Source organism: Mangifera indica, chromosome 9 (assembly GCF_011075055.1).
Source record: "Mangifera indica cultivar Alphonso chromosome 9, CATAS_Mindica_2.1, whole genome shotgun sequence".
Taxonomy (NCBI): domain Eukaryota; kingdom Viridiplantae; phylum Streptophyta; class Magnoliopsida; order Sapindales; family Anacardiaceae; genus Mangifera; species Mangifera indica.
In genome coordinates, this window is record NC_058145.1 from 8568132 (window position 1) to 8592609 (window position 24478).

At 34.7% G+C, this 24478-nt stretch overlaps 2 protein-coding genes and 1 long non-coding RNA gene across 8 annotated transcripts; 2 read left to right on the top strand and 1 right to left on the bottom strand.

Annotated features, from left to right (window-relative positions):
• The first annotated feature begins 1942 nt into the window (after nucleotides 1-1942).
• Nucleotides 1943-9372, top strand: LOC123225938 (oligoribonuclease-like). 4 transcript variants are annotated; one of them, XM_044650312.1, is made up of 9 exons: nucleotides 1945-2149; nucleotides 2306-2437; nucleotides 3647-3723; nucleotides 5337-5418; nucleotides 5532-5587; nucleotides 6140-6226; nucleotides 7007-7097; nucleotides 7422-7581; nucleotides 9137-9372. In XM_044650312.1, the coding sequence occupies exons 1-8, from the start codon at nucleotides 2053-2055 to the stop codon at nucleotides 7538-7540; spliced, it is 741 nt and encodes a 246-aa protein (XP_044506247.1). In that variant the 5' UTR covers nucleotides 1945-2052; the 3' UTR covers nucleotides 7541-7581; nucleotides 9137-9372. The 4 variants fall into 4 exon arrangements, with proteins under 4 accessions (XP_044506248.1, XP_044506247.1, XP_044506246.1 ...); XM_044650311.1 differs by lacking the exon at nucleotides 9137-9372 and having other exon boundaries at nucleotides 7422-7710; XM_044650313.1 differs by lacking the exons at nucleotides 6140-6226; nucleotides 9137-9372 and having other exon boundaries at nucleotides 1943-2149; nucleotides 5532-5610; nucleotides 7060-7097; nucleotides 7422-7710.
• LOC123225937 (CBL-interacting protein kinase 32-like) lies at nucleotides 7702-22655 on the bottom strand. Of its 3 annotated transcripts, none has more exons than XM_044650308.1 (15): nucleotides 22518-22655; nucleotides 21604-21866; nucleotides 21465-21527; nucleotides 21178-21249; nucleotides 20746-20853; nucleotides 20554-20634; nucleotides 19837-19890; nucleotides 19636-19761; nucleotides 19465-19554; nucleotides 15479-15601; nucleotides 15262-15372; nucleotides 8608-8721; nucleotides 8452-8508; nucleotides 8288-8362; nucleotides 7702-8059 (listed from the first exon to the last, which is right to left on the bottom strand). In XM_044650308.1, exons 2-15 carry the CDS (start codon nucleotides 21796-21798, stop codon nucleotides 7985-7987), a joined length of 1344 nt encoding a protein of 447 aa, XP_044506243.1. In that variant the 5' UTR covers nucleotides 21799-21866; nucleotides 22518-22655; the 3' UTR covers nucleotides 7702-7984. The 3 variants fall into 3 exon arrangements, with proteins under 3 accessions (XP_044506243.1, XP_044506242.1, XP_044506244.1); XM_044650307.1 differs by lacking the exon at nucleotides 22518-22655 and adding an exon at nucleotides 22149-22495; XM_044650309.1 differs by lacking the exon at nucleotides 22518-22655 and adding an exon at nucleotides 22149-22493 and having other exon boundaries at nucleotides 21628-21866.
• On the top strand, nucleotides 19754-20803 carry LOC123225939. The gene is made up of 2 exons (XR_006504227.1): nucleotides 19754-19957; nucleotides 20392-20803. It is a non-coding gene; the product is annotated as an uncharacterized LOC123225939 (long non-coding RNA).
• Nucleotides 22656-24478: the final 1823 nt, after the last annotated feature.

Genomic DNA, 24478 nt, shown 5'->3' on the forward strand with positions numbered 1-24478 from the left:
GTAAAACAGTCCTTTTGGTTCATACAATATTTAACAGTCCAAATGATCTCTAATTCATACAAGATATATATCATTGGAAATAAGATTCAAAGAGCTTTCTAACAAGATATAATAGAACTCATAATTCATCAGATAAGGCAGCCAAAACATGGGACGAACTCAGTGGCAAAAACTGTAAATATCATGCAACTTTCTGCCATGAACAAAATAACACACATAGACATCCCAAATGGCAAAACAACATTCCTCAACTTCAAAATCATCATTTATAACATAGATCCAAAGAACCAAAAGCCTAAAACATGCAACATATCAAGGATGATTTCTCTTACCTTGTTTCAAGCCAAATCTTTGCAAGTTGGCTTCCTTCTCTTTGTTTTGCTTTCTTTATCACCAAGATCACTTTAAATCAATACCAAAACACACTAATATATTCACATAACATGCATATAAACATAGCTAAAAGGAGAAGGAAGGAGATCTTTGGTTACCAAAGCTTCCAAGTGCTTCCTTTTCTTTTCTTTCTTCTCTTCCAAACTCCTTCAAATCCTTCCTTTTTTCTTCAAGAAAACAAAGAAAAGTATGAAGAATGGTGGCTGCTGGAATATGGACGGAAATGATGGAAAAGTCTTGGTTTTGTCTTTTGTTTTTCTCCTTTTATCTTATCTCCTTCTCTTTTTGACTTTTTGTATTTACATATACATATATATAGTTATTCATACACACACACACACATATATATATATATATATATATATATATATATATATATATATATATATATATATATATATATATATATATATATATATATATATATATATATATACATATATATACATATATATATATATATATTAAAAAACACACCCATACATATATATATATTTAAAATGGGAAAAATCTCAAAACAGGGTCAAAAGACATAATTGCCCCTGGTATATACCTAAGGGTATTACATTAACATAAATAGAAGGTCAATTTAAGATTTTGATGCCAATGGATCAAATATAATAATGTTATATAGCGTATTTAGGGGTGTAGGTGTAACATTTGTAATCTTGTAAGGGGTTATAAAAGAGCCAAAAGACTTCTGCCCACCCAAGGTTTAACCGATTCTTAAATACACACCTGTAAATTTAAAAAATCTAAACACCTTACACATCAAATAACTTATGTTAGAATTTTTAATTAAGGTAAAGACAAAACAACCATTTTATCAATAATATTAAAAATATATAATTTTATTTTATTCTTCCTTGCGTTTTGAAAACTATCATTGCACCCCTAGCCATAAACTTTGAAAAGTGACTTCCCCCCCCCCCCCCCCCCCCCCATAATCCTTAAGGTTTTCTTCTCTCTGGCAACGACCATCAACTCCTCCATTTTCTTCCCTTCTCTATCTGCTACCGTCAATAATGTCTGATCGGACGAAGAAGCCTTAACATGACGAATCGAAAACGAAGAAGTCACAACCAGCTTTTCTAGATCAATCATATTTTCGTTGAATCAGCTGAAGGTTTTGTTGTGCGATTTATCTTCATTTGAAGTCGAATCAATGGAAAATGGGATGAATTCTCATTGTCTGTCGTCAATCCGAGTTTGCCTCTTCATCTTCAATTGTCGCGTTTCGTCGTTAGTCAATGTTTAGGTACCTGCCATAGAATGTAGATGACATTGGCAAAAAGAGAAAGGAGGAAAATTGAGGAGCTAGTGGTCATCACGAGAGAGAAAAAAACCCTAGAGATGTAGAGATAAAAAGTTACTTTTCAAAGTTAAGAACAGTGGTAAAATGTTACTTTTCAAAACTTAAAAAGAAACAAATAAGATTAAATTATATATTTTTTAATATTACTAATAAAATAACGTATATTCCTTCACTCTAACAAAAAATTCTATCAAAAATTAATTCATACATAGTGTTTAAGTTGCGCATGTATATTTGGGAATTGGCTAATCCGTAGGTGGGAATGAGTCCCTTGGCCTTATAAAAGCGTTGGAGGTGTCATCATCTTTACCGATGAACGCTGGGCCAAACTTTAAGACTGAAAAATGGAAACCCTCACAAATATATTCTCTGTACTACAGCTCGATGCTGAAGATGATCAGCTGCAATCACCCTCGCCTTCTTCCACTTCTCGCAATTCAGGTTTTATCATTCCTATTTGAACACTCTGTTTTTGTATAGCTTTAAATTAACATATTTGGAACTCTCTTATATTTTTATGGCTTCCTTTTGAATTTATTTTCAAGTTATTTTTTTTAATCCTTTACTTGTTCTGTAATATCATCATGGATATTGCAGGTCAAACCAAACAAAAAGAAAAAAGTTGTAGTGATGCCAAGCTAGTAAAAATTGAGAAAAAAAATAAAGAAAATTCTGTGAATCGTTTGGAGTACAAAATGCCTCTTGTGTGGATTGACTTGGAAATGACTGGTAAACTATGTTGTTAAAGTGTTATGTTTGTGGATTTTGTTAACAATTTAGTTGGTTCATCTTCGGGTTGTTTATATATTCATTTTAGTTCTTTTCTTCCTCCTTGATTCTTTTTCTTTTTTACCATGAATAGCTTCATTCTTTATGATGAAGTGCAATACATTGAACTATGAGTAAATTTAATATGTCTCAAAAATAAAAAAGAAAGAAGGAAAAAGTGTTGAAGATAATTCGGGAGTTTCTCAGTTTGCCTAACCTCTTCAAACGAGGACTTAAATTATGAATAAGGTTCTTAATCTTTGTTGTGTGTTATGACCACCTAATCAAGTTATATTGTTTACACTGTTGGTTAGAATGTTTGCCATGAAATTGAACTTTGTAGAATGATTCTGAGCTTATTTGGCGTGTGGAGAAGATTTTTTTATGCAAAGTTGGGGAGATGCATGTATTGCCATGTCTTTTTTCTTTGTAGCTCTATGCACACTTGGAGATTGTTGTGAACAAAGGAAACCTTTTAAACATCAGAAAACGCAGGAAAATTCTTCTTCCTATCATTAAAGATGCAGAAATAAATTTGCATCCCATCTTATATATAAGCTGGATCTATAAACTTCTGATAATTTTATAGATGAGGACAGTCTGTTTAAGCTACAAAATAACAAACATAAAAAGTCATCATCTACAATCAACCCTGAAATTTTATTGTTCTCCAATCAGACACCGAAATAGCAGATGCAATAAAAATGAATTATTGTCTTCAGAAGAATTTTTAAGTTTGGAATTCTAAATAGATGATTTGTATCCCCTTAACTTACTCTTCCTGTGCTGAACCTTTGATTATCATCTATATTTTATTTGTCCCTACAGCAATTGAATTTAAAAGCCCTCTTTCATCTTTGAAAGCCTCTCTTCCACCATCTCTGCTATTGATCTCAAAAAGAGGAGGCCCCAAAATTTCCTTTCAAAGAATAGCCTAAATATTTCAGGGGCTGAACCACAATTCCAATTATATCTCTCTCTGTCAGGCCCCACCATGTATGCACATCCTACATTCTACTATCAGTTTATTCCTCTAATCATAAAAATTGTTTCATAAGCATATTAATAAATTGTCTGTTATTATAAGCATCAAAACTGTCTATGTTGATTAGATGTGAGGAAATTAATAAGAGAGGCAATCCTTATACAATTTCTTTTCTTGCTATACAGGTTTGAACATTGAAGTTGATCGAATACTGGAGATTGCTTGCATAATTACAGATGGAAAATTGACAAAATCAGTGGAGGTACATATCCTATTTAGTAGTGCATTTTAGGGCTATTCGTAGGCCTTAGTTTTCTGTGTCATTTTTTTTATTTTTTTCCATTTTCAATTTCTTTATTCGTTTTAAGTGTATATAGATGTTTTCACTGCATGTTATCGTTATATGACTTTTTAGAGATATCATACTCCTTTCTCTTCCTTAGTATTCTTCATTGTAAGTAAGAAACTACATCATGTAGAAGACTGTTAGATTTGTTTTGATTATGCTATGACTAAAGTCAATGGCCATGCTAGTGTGAACATCTGTGGAAGAACCTTTTTAGGGCTTGGAAGAGTGTTAGGATTGATTTTCTTCTTTCCTTGTGATTGTATTCTATTCTTTCGTACAATTTGAAGAGCATAAGATTGAGTACTGCTACATCCATTAGTTCTTTTGCATTTTCCTATTTCAGTATGAAGCTTCTGTGAACATTACAGTTATATGAATGTCAAAAAAGTTTATATTTGATGCTTGCAAATGGATTCAGAATAGTGTAAATTGAGTTCATGATTAGAACTTTAATATGGAAATATAATAAAATACTGTGAACATTATTCAAAAGATGAAGACATAAAACAGAGACTGCTTTAACATTCTAATTTCTATATAAGTTACTACATTCCTGTGAGTAATCTTGACTCAGTAACTAAGAGAATTATATCCTCACGTGTTGTGGAGACATTGGGAAAAAAGAAAAAAACTGGTAAGGATTTCAGTTTTAAAGCTCTGTAGCTTTGTATACCCATTTGCTTTAGAGTAACACAGTTAATGTTTTATCTTATGTAACAAAACTTCCATGCATGGAACTATCTTTTTGATGGAAAGCTAACCTTTTCATTGCCATTGAACTGCTAGAAGAAAAGGAGACTAGATTTTCATGATTAGAAAGCAAAAAGTTGACATCTTACAATAATGGAAAAATAGATGTTTATCTAGAAGTCATCATATGATTGCCTTCAAAATTTTCTGAGATCATAGTGAATTTGCTTGAAGCTGATATCGAAGCGGTTGTCAAAAATTGAGTTTTATGCCTTGTAATTCTGTCTTCTATATCTTTCCAACCCATTAATTCTAAAAGTAGCAGAAACCTTGTAGTTCTATAGGATTAATGTTTTCCTTAGGAAAACAACAAAATTATTCAATAAGCAATGAAATGTGTGAAGTTAGGAGCACACATGGCTTTCTATAAGTCCTTGAAGATTTGTTCCAAGACTACTGCTATAGGACAAAGAAGAAATAATGATTAATATGTACAATGCTTTTTTGCACATCATATACAACAAAAGAGTTAAGCAGATATATGGCATCTTCTTATTAATGATTTCCATGTCTATGAAATGAAAATTTCTGAAATTTAAGATGTCTCTTTTTCCCTCCTTTTATGGCACTTGTGGATGAGTTTAGTTTGGGAAATTGATTTTTCTATAGATTTTATAAAGAAAAATTTAGTTTCTTGTCCCACAGTATGGATTAAGAGATAGCAAAGTTTCTTTTCTGTGCTATTTCAATTGTACAGAAGTGTACCTGTGGACTATATTTGGCTAACAAGCATGATTTCATGTGATATTCCCATCTTGTATTGTTACTCTTTATAGGGTCCTGATTTGGTTATCCATCAAAGTAAAGAGTGTTTGGACAGCATGGGGGAGTGGTGTCACAGTCACCACAAAGCTAGTGGTAAGCAGCTTGACACAAATGATTTGACTGGATACTATATCCTGCCTAAATGTCTCTGCATACAGTAGCATGTCATGTAAGAAAGTTTCACAAACACTTCAAAATTACTGCAGGGTTGACACAAAAAGTGCTACTAAGTACCCTGAGTGAAAGAGAAGCTGAAGAGCAGGTTTGTGATAATTTTGTCAAGTGGTAAGCCGTAAGACATAGTTTCATACTTCTGAGCTTTTGTCAGTTAAAATATTTTACAAATTATGTGAAACTTATTGAAATCTTTGTTTTTGGTCACACCTTAACATTAAAAGGACACTTAAGATGGAAAACATGTCATTTGAAAGATTTTTGTGCTGAAATTTTGTTTTTTGTAAGATGTTTCTTTTGGTGGGAAGTTTTGGAGTCAATTTGAAAATCATTTAAAGAGGACATCAAAAAGTGTTATAAGAATATTAAAAAAGTTAGAAAAGGAGTATGGCAATATAATTATTTAAAATCAGATCTAACTTACGATAAAATGGGGCTATTAAAGCTTGATAAGGTTACTGATGTTTTAACATGAAGTTTATTTGATGGAATATGAGAGGCATTATTGGTGGAATAGCATGAGCTGTATATATATATATTCATTGAGACATTGTGCTATTTTGATCAGGTGTCCTTGTTCATTGTTCATTTTTGGTTTTGTTACTTTAATATATATTTGATGCAAGCTTCAATACTGCAGGTAATAGAATTTGTTAATAGAAATGTTGGTACATACACTCCTCTTTTAGCGGGGAATTCAGTGTATGTGGATTTTCTATTTTTAAAGGTAATGCAACAAAACTCTTCCATGCCCTTTTTATTTTTTAAAGAATTGTTGACATGATCAAACTTTTCTGAACCAGTTAATCAGGTAGAACTGTAATTGCTTTTCACTAGTATCAGTTCTGCTTACTATTTTTTATCTCAAGAACCCTCGACTTTGTATGCACGGTGAACTTAGCCATGGCAAAACAAAGAAATTTTGTTGCATTTTTTTAAAATGTATATTTTTTTTCCACATTTAATTTGTGGGTTCTCATACACTCAGCTTATGCAACATTTACATGTTTCTAAAGATTTAATCATTTTGGGCTTACAGTTAAACAAGTAAAAGGTCTGAGATTTAATTTAGGAGTTTTGGACCTTTATATGTATGGAATATGGATTGTAGAAAAATCCATTGGGTAGAGTTCTCATCCAACCCATGTCAAATGAGTTGGGTGATTTCCCTAGCCATAAAGAATGATATTTGGTTTGTGGTGGGTTTGGGTAATTCATTTCTCCCTTAACTTATATTTTTAGTTTTTTCTTTTATAAAAGATCTGATAATTATTTATTAAAAAAGTGATAGGCCTCCATTGAACCGCCTTTGGCCATTATCTCTGAACCTTTTCTTGTTATAGTGCCTATGTAGAAATAATTAGTGGCTTATGATTCACGCTACTTTATGTCTATTGTCATAAAATAACACAACATTTGGCTGTAGAAGTTGGTCCAACTTTTGGTTGCCCAAATCTTTTACCAGTTGCCATAGAGGAAAAACGATGTCTTTTCTTAATCTTTGCAGAAATACATGCCTGATTTGGCTAGTCTCTTTTCTCATGTACTTGTTGATGTTAGCAGTGTCAAGGCTCTATGCGTTCGCTGGTATCCTAGAGGTAATTGTCTAAAAATATCATATTAATTCTGAAATTTTGTGATTTTGTTAAGTATGATTGAATTAAAAATTGATGTCTTTCTACCATTTTTGAATTCTAAAGGAATAAAACATTTTTTTTAAGAATAGTGTTTTGCATAATTTTGAAAAAAAGAAAGTTTTAATTACATTGATCACTGACGAATTCCCTGCTGGCAGAGACATTTTATTGCTTGCTTATTGTTTGATACAAGGCATGAGATACTGGAATGCTTTATTTGGAGAGCATAATAATTGATACGCATACTAAAGAAAGTTTATTATTGGATGCTCAACATTTGTACAGAAAACAGGAAAGCCCCATCAAAAGAGAATAAACATAGAGCTTTGGATGATATTAGAGAAAGCATCGCGGAACTCAAATACTATAAGGAGAGCATATTTAGATCAAAGTCAAAGAAGTAAAACACAACCCTAGTAGATGTGTGGGAAGCGGTTCACTTGTGGTGAGCTTCTGAAAAAAGTGGTTAAGCTTTTCTTGATTTCCATGAAATCTTAATCAGTTTATATTGTAAGTTATTCTTACACTGTCTATTACTAATAAAGGATGGAGGCCACATTGTCTATTACGACAATATAGAAGGATGCACTTATCATTATAGAGATTCGGAAAAATTGAAAGAAAAAACTCCATCTCTCTTGAAATCACCCAGGCTTTCCAACAACAATATCAAGGAAAACAATTGGTGAATACATTTTTCTCTAGTCTACAAAAACCAATAATTGTACCCAAAAAGAAAGGAACGAAAATTAGAAGCGTTTATGGAACATTCCACAAGAGAAGCATCATCAAAAGAAAGACTAATCACCACCACTCTTCAAACTTGAAGCCCCATTAATAACTATAGTCTATGTCATCTCTTGCATCTCCTCCTCAGTTTTCCACACCACATCATCCAGGCATGTCGATAGGTTTTTGTAGAACTGCATATGCATTTTAACACATCCAACATGACCAACTTTAGCAATGGAAAACATACAACAATTCAACATAACTAAAACCAATGCATTTCATCCGACTCTGGCCAATCCAATTCAACATGACCACTCTCAATCAAAAGTGCTTATAATTGAAAATAACAATGATATCAAGACTACAAAATTATGAAAAAGGAAAAAATAAATAAATCCAAAAAACAGAAAAAATGATACCTTATGAAACTCCAAAGTATCCCCCTTCGCTTTTCGCACCTCAACCATATGAAGAGAAGGTGCTACTTGAAAAATCTGCTTGACAATAAGAAACTATAAAACAACCGGAAAAAAATAATTCTGAAGTCATCTCAGGAATCGCATATAGGTTAGCTGTCATATACCTCAGTGGCCACGTTAAGGTTTCCCTTCCTCCCAGCTTTCATATTTTCAAGCCTCATCTATTTAAAATAAAAACCATTTATATTCATAAAGCTTGATAAAGTTACTTTTTAATTTATTTAATGAAGCACCAACTTCATACTTTGAAATTCCCTCACCTTATAATTTTTTCTGTGAACATCAAAACCAAGAGGCTTAGCTGCTTCTTCTATTTTATTGACTATCTCATTAGCAGGACATTTAGATGTGAACCTTGTTTCTCTCTTAAATCCCTGCAGCCAAAGACTCAAAGATTAAATCTTAAATTTTAAAAACCCAACCATGAAATAGGCTTTCCATAAAAACGTAGTGATACAAAAAATAATTGTCATTGTAAATCAATTACATGGTCCAACTGCAAAGGAAATGTCATTGTCACAACCTATGCACATAAATCAATAAACCTATGCCTATTCTTGACTGGGTAATGAATAATTGAAAAGGACATTATCTATTAAAAAAAAAAAAGTTAAAGTTTATTCACATACCAGCTTTTATAGGACATTATCAATACAGGTAAACACCAGCAGATTCAATTATTGGAACTTTAAAGAAAAAAAAAAAAAACCCAAGATTAAATAAGAGAAGCTCTATAAAAGCTAAATATTTGTCTTTGTAAATCAATTATATGGTATACTTGTGTTGCAGAGTGAACTGAATGTGGGCGTGCAGAAATTCATTGGCAGTGGTGATTGAATAATTGACAGAGTCATACGACGACGTAGATGGGTTCAATAATTCAATAAGTCATGCGGTGTCGTTTATCGTTTATGGATTTATAAATACGATGTCGTAGCAATTGTCCATGTAAATAAAGAGGGAGCTTTGTACTACAAACATTGCTTAAATGGAAAATGAAAAACGTGTGACTGTCTTTTCTTCCAGAATTCTCTGTATCTTCTTCTCCTTTTGTGTGTGTTTCTGTATTAGTGTGAATTAGACTGAGCTGTATCATTGGTATCAGAGCATCGCTCCTGGCAATGGCTGACGGTACAAGAATACAGGAGATGCGGCGGGAGTTTAGCAAGATGGTTACGAGTTTAGTTTTGGAATCTAAGAAGCGACAACAGGAATTCGTGAAGGAATCAATCGATGAGATTAGGAAACTAATAGGCGGACTGAGCCTTCAGCAAACAAAAGTCATTACACAATCACAGATGGCTACGAAAAAAAATGAAGAAGGCAACTCTAGAGGAGCACCAGAAACGCGATCATCGTGGGAGAAGGTGACGCGTCTGGATTTTCCGCGTTTCAACGGCGATCATTTTGATAGCTGGATTACCAAAGTTGAATATTACTTCGACGTGGATGGTACTCCGAATGAGGATCGAGTAAAGATAGCAGCATTACATTTGGAGGAGAGCGCCATTCAATGGCACCAAGGATTTATGAAATCTAGAACCGATATGGTGATAAATTGGGAGGAGTATGCAGCTGCTATGCGTGCTAGGTTCGGAAACTATGCCTATGATGATCCATTGGCTGATCTAAGGAATTTAAGGCAGCTTGGATCCTTGCAGCAATATATGAATGAATTTAAAGAGCTTTATCCTAGAGCTAGAATCAGAGAAGATCAGGCACTGAGTTTCTTCTTGTCTGGTCTAGTGGATGCTCTACAAATGCCAGTAAGAATGTTCCGACCGAAGACATTGCCGGAAGCTTATGCACTAGCCAAGCTGCAGGAGATAACAGTGGCAGCCATTAAGGATCAACCGAAACCAGTGAGTCGCACGCCTTACGTACCCTCCACACCTAAGGCTTCTTCTTATCACCATAGCGTTACTACATATCCGCAAAAACCGTTCACTAATGCTGGATTGCTACCTGCACCTAATCCACCTCGGACAATTAATTCAACTAATTCTATTGTTAATAATAAGGCTGGTCCTAATAGAAATTTCGACGAGAAAAGAGCTAAGGGTATCTGTTTTTGGTGTGATGAAAAATACACTCTCTGACATAAATGCAAGCGGAAGCAGGCTTTCATGCTGCAACTGAATGACCTTGTAGAAGAGGATTCTAATGAATTAGATGAACTAGAAGTTATGGCTGAAGAGCAAGGTCTAATGCAACTCTCACTACAGGCGTTGCAAGGAATCGGTGGCTCAAGAACCATGCGAGTCAGGGGAACATATGGTAAATGGTTGTTATACATTCTTATTGATTCTGGCAGTACACATAATTTTGTCAATGAGCAGTTGGCATGTAAGGTAGGATGTACTTTGAGTAAGGTGAATGGAGTAAGAGTAGTGGTTGCTAATGGAGAAGAGTTGAGATGTGCTGCTTTGTGTGAAGGATTGGAATTAAAAACTCAAGACCAGGTGTTTTGGGTGGATGCTTATACATTGCCCTTGAATAGTTATGACATTATTCTGGGAGCTCAATGGCTAGCAAACCTAGGAGATATTGTCTAGAATTTTAGAAAACTCACTATGAGTTTTTGGTTGGGAGGGAGGCAATATAATTTGCAAGGTGAAAGGGAGGTTATGTTAAGTATGATTAGAAATGATAGATTGAATAAATTGCTACTGAAGCATCAACAACTTGCTGTTATGCAATTGATATGGGTGACGACAATAGAGGCTAAAAGTGAAGTGTATGAGCTACAAGTCAGTAAGGATAAAACAGTCTCTGAGTGGCTGGACTTGCAATTGTTATTAGACAAGTATGAATGTGTTTTTGCAGAACCGAAAGGACTTCCTCCAGAAAGGCTACAGGACCATCAGATTACCCTTAAGGAGGGTTCTCAACCTGTGAATTTAAGGCCTTATCGTTATGGCGGAATGCAGAAGGATATTATAGAGAAAATGGTCAAGGAAATGTTGGACTCAGGGGTTATTCGGGATAGCAACAGTCCATATGCAAGCCCTGTGGTTCTTGTGAAAAAAAAGGATGGTTCATGGAGGATGTGTATAGATTAGAGGGCTTTAAATCACTCCACTGTGAAAGATAGGTTTCCCATTCCATTGATTGAAGAATTGCTTGATGAATTGAATGGTGCAGTGGTTTTTTCGAAGGTGGATTTGAGATCTGGTTACTGACAAATCCGTATGCATCCATCTTCTATCGGAAAGACTGCCTTCAAAACTCATGAAGGCCATTATGAGTTTTTGGTAATGCCTTTTGGCCTTACCAATGCTCCCTCAACCTTTCAGCATATAATGAATCATGTCTTTAAGCCTCACCTTCGCAAGTTTATTCTCGTTTTTTTTTACGACATTTTGATATACAGTCGCAGCAAGGATGAGCACCTACACCACTTGGAGATTGTATTGCAGTTGCTGAAAACTAATAATCTTTATGCCAAACACAGCAAATGTGTCTTTGGGGCTGCTCAAATAGATTACTTGGGTTATGTAATCACTGCAGAGGGCATGCATACTGATCCAGCCAAGGTTCAAGCCATTCAAGATTGGCCTGTACCTAAGAAATTGAAGCAGCTTCGGGGGTTTCTCGGGCTCTCTGGTTATTATAGACGCTTCATCAAAGATTATGGAACTTTTGCTAAACCCCTCACTGACCTTCTTAAGAAGGATTCATTCGTTTGGTTTGAAGAGACTCAAGCTGCGTTTGAGATGCTTAAATTCTGTCTTAGCAATGCTCCTGTTTTGGCTCTTCCAGACATGTCAAAAGAGTTTCTTATTGAGACTGATGCTTCTAATGAAGGGGTGGGAGTTGTGCTTATACAAGATGGCCATCCAATTGCTTATATAAGTAAGATGTTGTCACAAAGGAATCAGCTGCTTTCTGCCTATGAAAAAGAGATGTTGGCGATTCTTTTTGCAATTAGGAAATGGGAACATTATCTTCGGAATCAGCATTTTGTAATACGCACCGATCATCAGAGCCTTAAATACTTGTTGGAGCAGAAATTAACGACGCCTACACAACAAGCTTGGGTGGCAAAACTGATGCAATTTGATTACGAAATTAAATACAAGAAAGGCAAGGAGAATATAGTAGCTGATGCCCTTTCTCGATGTTATGCTGGGGAGCTTCAAAATGTTACTTCGGTGTTGGTACCTGATGAACTTATGGCAAAAATTGTAGCTAGTTGGCATAATGACCCTTCTTTGAAAGCAATTATTGATGCCAAGGAAGTAAATCCTACAGCCTTTAGCAAGTATGATTGGAGTAATGGCCACTTACGTAGGAAAGGAAGACTAGTGGTGGCTAATCAAGTTGATTTACAGCAGCAACTCTTGTTGTTGTTCCATGATTCGACGGTAGGAGGACATTCGGGAGTAGCAGCTACTGTAAAAAAATTGGCTGCTGTAGTATATTGGAAAGGCATGTGGAGAAGTGTACGCAATTATATCAAAGGGTGTGCCATTTGCCAACAATTTAAACCAGAAAATGTTGGTTCACCAGGCTTGTTACAACCTTTACCTATTCCGAAAGGCGTTTTTCAGGATTTGACTATGGATTTTGTAGAAGGACTGCCTAAGTCACAAGGCAGATCTGTTATCCTGGTGGTCGTTGACAGACTCACCAAATATGGCCATTTCATGGGTCTGGCGCACCCTTTCTCGGTTCAAACTGTCGCTCAGCTTTTCCTAGACCATGTATATAAATTGCATGGTAATCCCCTTACAATTACAAGTGATCGAGGGTCTGTTTTTTTGAGTCGATTCTGGCAGGAGCTCTTCAAGCTACAAGGCGTTCATTTGCAGTATTCGACAGCGTATCATCCACAGACAAATGGCCAAACTGAGGTGGTCAATCGATGCTTGGAAGGTTACTTGAGATGCATGGCAGGGGACCTTCCCCATACGTGGTTCCATTGGCTGTCACTAGCTGAGTTTTGGTATAATACCAGCCACCATTCGGCTATTAACATGTCACCCTTCGAAGCTTTATATGGATACCCTGCCCCTCTGCATATCCCTTATTTTCCGAAGGACTCTCCGGTGGCTGAGGTTGATACCATGTTGCAACTACGAGAGGCCACCATTAACATTCTTTAGAAGAATTTACAAAAGGCTCAACATCGTATGAAGGCTCTGGCTGATAAAGGTCGGACTGACAGACAATATAACATAGGTGATATGGTTTATGTTAAATTACAACCCTATAGGCAGGTGACCATGCATCGTGGCAACCAAAAGCTTCATCCTAAATATTTTGGTCCATTTGTTGTGACTGATATTATTGGAACAGTTGCATACCACCTCCAGCTTCCTTTCGATTCATTAATCCACAATGTGTTTCATGTATCTCAACTTCGTCCTGCCTATGCTCGCGTTCAGGCGTCTCCTATGTTGCCTCCTCAGTGCCAGCAAGGTCTTCGTCTTCCTCATTTGATCCTTGATCGGAAGCTTGTTCGTCGGGGTGATATGGCTGCAGCTAAGCTTTTAATTCAGTGGCAAGGAGAACCAAAAGAAATTGCTACATGGGCATTTGCTGATGATATTCGCCAGCGTTTTCCAGGCTTCCTTGAGGGCTCGGAAGCTGAGGAGGGGGTACTGTTGCAGAGTGAACTGAATGTGGGCGTGCAGAAATTCATTGGCAGTGGTGATTGAATAATTGACAGAGTCATACGACGACGTAGATGGGTTCAATAATTCAATAAGTCATGCGGTGTCGTTTATCCTTTATGGATTTATAAATACGATGTCGTAGCAATTGTCTATGTAAATAAAGAGGGAGCTCTGTACTACAAACATTGCTTAAGTGGAGAATGAAAAACGTGTGACTGTCTTTTCTTCCAGAATTCTTTGTATCTTCTTCTCCTTCTTTTGTGTGTGTTTCTGTATTAGTGTGAATTAGACTGAGCTATATCAACTTGCCAAGGAAACACGCTGTTGTAACAAGTTACGCCTATTAACTCAACAAAGCCTACTATACCTCTTTTCGACTAAGTTAACATAATCAATAGTGGAAAAGAATGTTATCTATGTCAAAGGTTTTAAATTATATTGACAACCCATGAGAGTTAGCTTAAATAAGGCAAACACCACCAGTTTCAAAATTCATCAGTAACTTTCCTTGAAATTCAGTAAATTGTCACGAGGCCCCTCATAAAATTAATAAGAAACCTTCATCTTTATACATACTGTCAAAAGCCTCCCTTACAAGGACCGTCACCATTGAAATTCTGAGAAAATGGTATCCAGCTATATTTTAGTCAAATTTTAGGGGAGGTCAAGGAGTTATATCATATAAAAAAGACTTAACTTCAATCTCAACATTAAAAACGAAATAATGTCTTTGCAATATCATTAAAATCTAACATAATCGTTAGAACCAACATGTTAAAAATAGGCAATAGGACTCCAATAGATATCAAAGGAGAGAAGGAAAACTGAAGGAAACACGGTAGTTTCAGATGCTTCTAAAAGAATTTTTACTCCACAAAAAAAACAGTTAGGGCCAGTTCCAGTGTGTCATTCTGGTTTTGTTACTTTGATTCTGCACCACAGAATCACCTCCCAAATAGTTTTCCCCATTAAGATTTCTGTAAGCACTCGTCATTTCATAATGACCGAAAAGATAATGAAAGAAAAAGGAAAATAAAAATACTGCACCACATCAACCTACTTATATATAACAGTGAAATAATAGAATGTCTACACTTTCAAACCATAAGATAGAATGTTTTATACAGCAGTAGCCACCCCAGCACACATCATCACATCATCCCCTCCTCCCCTCCCCCCCCTCCTCCCCAGGGCGGCCGGCCAGCTCATGAAACGGCTCTGCTGCACTGGATGGCAGAGAGTCCATAGAATCATGCATTATATTTTTAACATGAATGGCTTGAGGATTCATACCTGTTCTATATCAAACAAATTCCCAAGGTTTAGCCCTTTTGATAAGGATATCAACTCAAATGCATTCATTGGTGCAGGCTGCTCTTCTTTCTTCTCTGTCACATGGTGCTCCTGTAAAAAAAAAAAAAAAAAAAGAAGAAAGAAACCATAATCCTCCAGAGACTGTACTTTCTTCAATATATTGAGCTATGATTTCAGTAAAACTAATGCAACTTACTTCTGAATCCTTAAAAACAGCTTCTACATCATCCAAGTTTGTGTCTTCCTTCTCCTTGAAAATTGGAGGCTTATAGCCTTTCTTAAACCATTCGTCTTCGAGAATTTCTGGAATAGATATGCGCTACACAAGAAAATAATCAAATCACAAATGTGAACTATGTCGACCAATGGAGACAGTACACAGGCCAATATAATTATTTTAGAGAACAGACAGAAGATAAAAGGTAAGAGTAATGCTACACTTACAAAATTGGGATCCCAACTGATAAGGTTGCTGACGAGGCAGGGCTACCTTAGTGGCAGCATGATGTAATAAGTGATGTTACTTTCCCATAATTACTATAGTGCTAACACGTCAATAACTGTATCAGTTTGGGATAAAACATTGGGATGCCAACTTTGTATGGATAGCATCACAAGAATGATAAACGCTTGTAAGTAATGGGTAATTTTGTTAGTTTGTTGGCCAATATTGATGGCAACAGGCTGATATAGTGGTACAAGGTACAAGATATCCCATGCAGCAGTCAAAGCATTTACTCAAGCAAATGCTCAGAAGCAAGCTTTGACCTTGGCAACAGTTTGGTAGTGCCTTGGTGTCAAAATGACAAGATTTCTTGACCTCTGTACGACAGTGAATCCATGCTTAATAATATATATTTATTAGGATGGGGAGCAAAAGAAACAGAAAGATGAAGTAGATAGAAATATACATGTTAAAATTATATGTGGATTTATTTGGATCGCATCTCCAACTCTGTCCCCACTAAAAAGAAAAATGAAATATTGTATTACAGATGAAAATTATTAAAAAACAAGTTAACAGAGACAGTGAACTAGAGAAAACAGTAAAGCACACAGTATATCACCATCAATATTTCACCCTCAAATTAAAAATCTAGAATAAGATTTATCAGGATTAAATGCATTAGTCTTTTTTGTCATCTCTTAAGGGAGTAGATTCAATTTTTTATTTTGGACAAAGACCAACAAAGTTCTTAGCAATTGATTTTTTTAACACTGTGTTAGGAACCCAGCATTTATTCAATCAAAACACAAAATCAAAACACAAAATACATAATAACTAAAATATTTCATTACTAAAAATATTACAAGATAAACCGAATAGTTCGAGGAATTCGGAACCTCCCATTTTCCAGTCATTCGAGACGCCGGAGATCTCCCATTTTCCGGCCATTCGAGGCGCCGGAGACCTCCCTAAATCAGCCAAAGGTGGCTACCCTCAAACCCAAACCCTAATATTTTCTTCTCTTCTCATTTTTGAAATCTAACAATTACATTTATAATAAAAATGGATCACTGGATTGATGACAAGTGTCTCAATCCTAATATTTCCCTCCCCTTCAAAATCATCTTGTCCTCAAGATGAGTTTTCTGTTTTTTTTTTTTTTTTTTATATTTTAATAAACTGAAATATTTCTCCACACCACTGTTTCTGCTCTTTTTTTTTTTTTTTTCAATCCCAACATCCCACATCTTCTTTTTCTCTTCCCAATAAAGTTCTGCCATCTCCTCTTTTTTTTCTTTCCCAGCAGCCACACCACATCACATCTCTCATTCCAACAAGCCACCGCAACTGCCCTCCAGCCCTCTTTTTATTTATTTTTTTTTTTTTCTTTATTTTTCTCTCTCCTTTCTCTTTCTTCTCCTTGTCTTTTTCCTTTCTTCTTTCTTCTCCTTCGTTCTTCTTTCTTCTTCCTTCTGTTTTCTCTGGGTTTGAATATATAATTTTTTTTTTTTTTTTTTTTTTTTTTTCAGACCCAGCCCGGCGTTCCCTTTTCATCTTCCTTTTTCCTCTGTCTTCTCATTTTGCGCCTTCGGACTCATTTCTCTCTGTGATGATTTTTCTTCAAGTCAGCCTCCGTGAACATTTTCCGGCGACTCATCACTTTTCCGACCATCATCTATCTTCTCCGTTGGATCGAACGCGCTCTGATACCATTTGTTAGGAACCCAGCATTTATTCAATCAAAACACAAAATACATAATAACTAAAATATTTCATTACTAAAAATATTACAAGATAAACCGAATAGTTCGAGGAATTCGGAACCTCCCATTTTCCGGTCATTCGAGACGCCGGAGATCTCCCATTTTCCGGCCATTCGAGGCGCCGGAGACCTCCCTAAATCAGCCAAAGGTGGCTACCCTCAAACCCAAACCCTAATATTTTCTTCTCTTCTCATTTTTGAAATCCCAAACCCTAATATTTTCTTCTCTTCTCATTTTTGAAATCTAACAATTACATTTATAATAAAAATGGATCACTGGATTGATGACAAGTGTAGGATTGAGACACTTGTCATCAATCCAGTGATCCATTTTTATTATAAATGTAATTGTTAGATTTCAAAAATGAGAAGAGAAGAAAATATTAGGGTTTGGGTTTGAGGGTAGCCACCTTTGGCTGATTTAGGGAGGTCTCCGGCGCCTTGAATGGCCGGAAAATGGGAGATCTCCGGCGTCTCGAATGACCGGAAAATGGGAGGTTCCGAATTCCTCGAACTATTCGGTTTATCTTGTAATATTTTTAGTAATGAAATATTTTAGTTATTATGTATTTTGTGTTTTGATTTTGTGTTTTGATTGAATAAATGCTGGGTTCCTAACAAATGGTATCAGAGCGCGTTCGATCCAGCGGAGAAAATAGATGGTCGGAAAAGTAAAAAGTCGCCGGAAAATATTTACGGAGGAGGCTGTGAGTCGGTGACTACATGCTGGAAAAGTGTCAAAAAAAAGAGAGAAGAAGAAGAAAATGAAGATAGAGGAAGAAGGAAGATGAAAAGGGAACGTTGGCAAGGTCTGAAAAAAAAAAAAAAAAAAAAAAAAAAAAAAAAAAAAACATATTCAAACCAGAGAACGCAGAAGGAAGAAGAAAGAAGGACGAAGGAGATGGAGAAGAAAGAAGAAAGGAAAAAGACAAGGAGAAGAAAGAGAAAGGAGAGAGAAAAATAAAGAAAAAAAAATAAATAAATAAAAAGAGGGCTGGAGGGCAGTTGCGGTGGCTTGTTGGAATGAGAGATGTGATGTGGTGTGGCTGCTGGGAAAGAAAAAAAAGAGGAGATGGCAGAACTTTATTGGGAAGAGAAAAAGAAGATGTGGGGTGTTGGGATTGAAAAAAAAAAAAAAAAAAGAGTAGAAACAGTGGTGTGGAGAAATATTTCAGTTTATTAAAATATAAAAAAAAAAAAAAAAAAAACAGAAAACTCATCTTGAGGACAAGATGATTTTGAAGGGGAGGGAAATGTTAGGATTGAGACACTTGTCATCAATCCAGTGATCCATTTTTATTATAAATGTAATTGTTAGATTTCAAAAATGAGAAGAGAAGAAAATATTAGGGTTTGGGTTTGAGGGCAGCCACCTTTGGCTGATTTAGGGAGGTCTCCGGCGCCTCTAATGGCCGGAAAATGGGAGATCTCCGGCGTCTCGAATGACCGGAAAATGGGAGGTCCCGAACTCCTCGAAGTGTTCGGTTTATCTTGTAATATTTTTATTTATGAAATATTTTAGTTATTATGTATTTTGTGTTTTGATTTTGTGTTTTGATTGAATAAATGCTGGGTTCCTAACACACTGTTTAAGAACAGTTATCATAAAATATACAGGTGTATGTCGTTTAACAATTTATCACAGAGAAACCTCATGGTAGTCTCTCCAGGAGGCTGGTAACATGATATACAATGCCCAAATGTATATATGCTTAAATGAAACAACCCCTCGGTGCAGAAAATGGCTGTCCAAAGATTTTAAGGTTTTGTCTATCTAAAGCTTATGTAACATTCATGTTCACAAGAATTTATTTAAATATAAGTTAGCTGTAAAAATGACAAGAAATTGAACAGTAGTCATAATATAAAATAAAGAAACTGCTTTTGTCTCTATTCTCTATATAAAAGAAATTTACAAATCACTAATGAAATCAGAATTTAATGGCATATCAATAAAGTATTAATTACTTACAGTAAATGGATTGGGATCCAAGATACGGGTTATCAATTTCATGGCAGGGAACGATAGCCAAGGAGGGCAAGTGAATTCAGCCGCAGAAATCTACACATAGGGGAGGTAAATGAATGCCAAATAGTTGAAAATAACTAGTTAAGCACTGAGTTGAATTGATGAAATGCTCACTTTTTTATATAGGTGCATAAGATTAGAATCATCAAAAGGCAAGTACCCTGCGAGCAGTACAAAGAGTATTACTCCACAAGACCACAAATCTGCAGTTGTCCCATCGTAGCCTCTGTCATTAAGAACCTAAACATGAAAAAGGTAAATCATAACAAGCCAAAGCATTAGAGGTTTTAAAAACGTGGTCTAAGTCTTACACACCTCAGGAGCAACATAGTTTGGAGTTCCACAAGTCGTGTGAAGGAGACCATCATCCTGAAATATTACCCTTGAGATCAAGAAATATAACCCAGTTCTTTTCAAGCCATAAAACCATCCAATGGTAAGGCAATGTCTTTGTTACAATCATAAGTGTAAGGTATGAGACTTGGATCCCACATTAGAAAGTATGAGCTTCTAGTGTAGGGTATATATGATCTTGGACTCTCTAATTTCAATAACTAGCTTTTGAGGTATAGTTCTCCCAAGTTTTATATCAGTCTTCCATATGATAAACCTTATTTTATCTTTTATATGTATATAAATAAATATATATATATGTATGTATGTATATGTCATAACAGAACTGGTATATTGACTACTTATAATCTAATTTTTATAGCATTTAAATCTAAAATTTTCATGGATCATCTCATACGTAGTTATATTGTGATACATGACATTAGTATTCCTCAATGCTATATTCACAACACATACATGTTTGATTACTTTAGATCATTTTACCCTTCAGGTTATAACTGCTATATTTTTACACAGAAATTTCTCGTACCAAAATACTGCATGCAAACACACCCAGAAGATCAAGTTGAGGTAACTGAAAACGAAAGAAAGGTGGGTGTGGGGGTATAGAGAGAGAGAAAGAGACAGAAGAAGAAGGTGAACAATGTGGGCATTTCAGAAGTCACATATTATGATTACCCTGACTTGTTGGGAAAGAGCACTCAATCCAAAATCAGAAACTTTGAGGTTTCCATAAGCATCCAACAGCAAGTTTTCAGGCTGCAAAGAAACCAATAAAAGAAACAAAAAGGAGAAGCTTACAGTGAGCGAGCATAATAAATACATTGAAAATGAAGAACGAGAAACAGTTGTCTTCAAGGGGTTAATTACCTTAAGATCCCTGTGGAAGACACCTCTGCTATGGCAATAATCAACAGCATTAATAAGCTGCTGGAAGTATCTCCGTGCTTCATCCTCTCTCATCCGTCCATGATTTACCTTCAAAATCCAAACATAATATCACGTTACAATAGTAAAATAAATGAAAGGGAAAAAAATTAAGCCATTGCATCAGTGGTTCAAATTTAAGTAGGATATAGTCCATAAAGGCAACCTAATATCAGTGAATTGTATCAAAAAGTAAAAAAAAGAACAGGCAACACAACATGGCAATTTACACATATTTGAAAGCTATACGGAGATGGTCAACCTCCACTCTGGAATAACCAATATGTAATACCATAATTTGAAAATGAGTTTGAAAAAATTGATAGTGAGAAAATTAGTTGACAAATATCATTCACAAAGTATTCAACAACTTACAATCTTGTCAAACAGCTCTCCTCCAGTAGCAAACTCCAAGACAATAAATATCTTTGTCTTGCTTCCCATCACCTGAAAACAAACAACATTATTACCCTAACTTTTGGAAATAAAGTTCATAAACTGAGTTCTGTATAAGGTTCTGATCAGAGTTTAATAAAATTTTATTCCCAATCTATGTTTATGTCTTCAACTCACACCCAGTACTTACTGCTATCTTCTACAAGTTCAATCAACTAAAACAAAAAAAGCAATTACAAAACCAAACAGGCACAAAGGGCAGGTACCTCATATAATTGAACAACGTTGGGATGCTTTATCAACTTCATTGTGGCAATCTCCCGTTTGATCTATGAAGGTATGCACATAGCATATTACTAACTTGACAAGTATGAAATAAACTGCTGAGTATGGTTGAAAAAATACATCATCCTGAGAGTAGTTAGAGACCTGCTCAGCCATCTTGTGCTTGAGAACTTTCTCTTTATCAAGAATCTTGAGAGCTACAGGTTCCCCAGTCTCAGAATTCCTTGCAAACTTCACTTTTGCAAATGTACCCTCACCGATTGTTCTTCCCACCTCATATTTACCAACCCGCCGTTTAATTTTAGGCTGACTCATTCTTCTTCTTTCCTTCTTCAACCAGAGATTCCGCAAGTAGGCTTTTATAAACTCCCGCGCCCAAATTACTGCAAACAAAAAAATCAACCATCATAAACATCAAAGATAAGATTTTGAGATCTGATAACAAAATGAAGCATCTCAAAACAATGTTCACATCTAAATTATCTAATAAAAACTACGGCTTCATTAAAAGAATCCCAATGGAAGTTCATTTCTTTTTTCTAGTATCTCCTATCATTACAGAGAAAAAAGAAGCAAGATAAAATAAAACCCACTTACAAGTTGTTAAAAATAAAGGTCTAAAGTGGCAAATCGAATACAACAAAGATATAAAGAAGAGAATTAACCTCAAAACAATGGCTTCGACCACTAAAATTCAGATCGAACTTAAACCCGACTCTCAACTTCCCACCAAATATAAAAAAATATTACAAAAATTTTTAAATATTAAAGAAAATGATCTCAACACCACAAACAAAGATCCAGCCGAGAAAAAAAATTACTGGAATAAAATAAAAATTATAAAATTATAAAAGCAGTCTCCAAAAATTAGCCGATAAAATTATAAAAGTCAAAATCGAATTCATCAACGGGCACCACGTGTATTTAATACATAAGAACATCAACTAAACTTATATTATAAATATAATAAACTAAATAAACATATGACTAATGGGAAAGAAAAGAAATGATCAGAGGAGGATAAGAGGATATACTTGAATTGAAATGAAGATGTTATAATGAAGAGAGATGAGATAGATGTTAAGAGCTGGCTTTCCAGAACACCTGTGCTGCTACAACAACATCCAGACAAAAAAGGGCAAAAACAACTTTGTCCACTACTTCAATTATTTACCTGCCTGCTGTAGTTTTCTTTTGGGAAATGTTGGTGTCGGAAAACAGTGGCCATAAGCTGGGTGACGGAGTTGAAGGAGTTGAGGACCCCGCAACTTTTTTTTGTTCTTTTTTTGTAAAGAAAGGTTAATGGCAACAGAGAATGGAAAGTTTACTTTGTTTGTTGCCTCTCTGGGTCATCCTCTTTGTACATATTTTTCAATATAAAAATAAATATATGTTATATAATTAAATATTATTTTATTATTAATTTAAAATTATTTAATTATTTAATAATATATATTAAATGTATGCTATTAAAATAATAAAATATGGTTTTATTGTTGTTGTGTTCACATATTCAAACTTAATAATTATAATAAATAATATAGGTAGGTTTTAGTTAAATCATAAATCAGCCATAAAATTTAATTATTTTAATCATATATTTAACCAAATAATAAATAAAAGGTATACTATTAAAATATAGAGTTAGATTCTATTAGCCTACAATTTAAGGAAAGGTTTACTGTATTTATACTCGTGTAAATCGCCAAAAGACTATTCCCCACGAAAGGATTGCAAAAATCTCAAAGTGTTATTTTCTAACTTTTAAAAATTTAAATATTTATTTATGAATCAATTTTTATTAAATATTTCAATTAGAATAAGGAATAAAACTATTATTTAATAAAAATATTTAAAAAACTAAAAATTTATCACATTTTCTCTCTTAAATATTAAAAACTATCAATTTTTCTCTCACCTAAAGTTTAAAAACTAACCTTTTCACCCTAAGGTTTATTTTCTGCTCTCTGATGACATCTTTGCTGTAGCCATCAACCGGCTTCCCACCATCTTTGAGGTTGGTCGATTTTATCTCTTTGGTCATCGTTTTCGTTAGATTGATCATCTTCCTCTGACAAAGAGACGAAGAGTCGATCTTTGTCTGTTTGCTTAGATGAAGACAATTCGTCTTTGTTTGATATTAGATTAATCATCTCTTGGTCAGAGACTCATTGTCTAGATGATTTTCATCTAAATTCGATGAATTTAGACAAAAATTATCTGGACGATGATTAAGAGTAGAGAAACACACAACTGGTGTCAATGATGAATTAGGGTGAAAAGAGCATATCATCGATGTTGGAGATAGTAATTGGAGCTGATGAAAACAAAACCTAGGTTTTAGAGGGGTTAGGGGGTGGAATGTGGTTTTTTAAAATTGGAAAAGTTGTTGGAAGAGGTGAATTTATGAGTTTTTAAAACCTAAGGGAAAAAATTAATAAATTGTATATATTTTTAATAATATTATTAAAATGAAAATTTTACCCTAACCCCATAATTGAGATTTTTAACAAAATTTAACTCATGGGTGGGCATTTAGGTTTTTAAAAATTAGAAAGTAACACTTTAGGATTTCACTATACTTTGAGTCAGAACAAGTATTTTGGCCTCGTGTAAATATGTCAACGTAAATTTGTATTTTTATGTATATAAACTTTATGGATATATTAAATTAATAAAATAAATAGTCAAATGTGATGCAACTCTGATATGGCTACATCATTCATCTATATATATTAAACCTAGGCTTTGGAGGGGCCGGGGGTGGAATGTGATTTTTTAAAATTGAAAAAGTTGTTGGAAGAGGTGAATTTATGAGTTTTTAAAACCTGGGGGAAAAATTAATAAATTGTATATATTTTTAATAATATTATTAAAATAACAATTTTGCCCTAAGCCTAATTGAGATTTTTAACAGAATTTGACTCATGGGTAGGTATTTAGGTTTTTAAAAATTAAAAAATGATATTTTAGGATTTCACTATACTTTGGATGG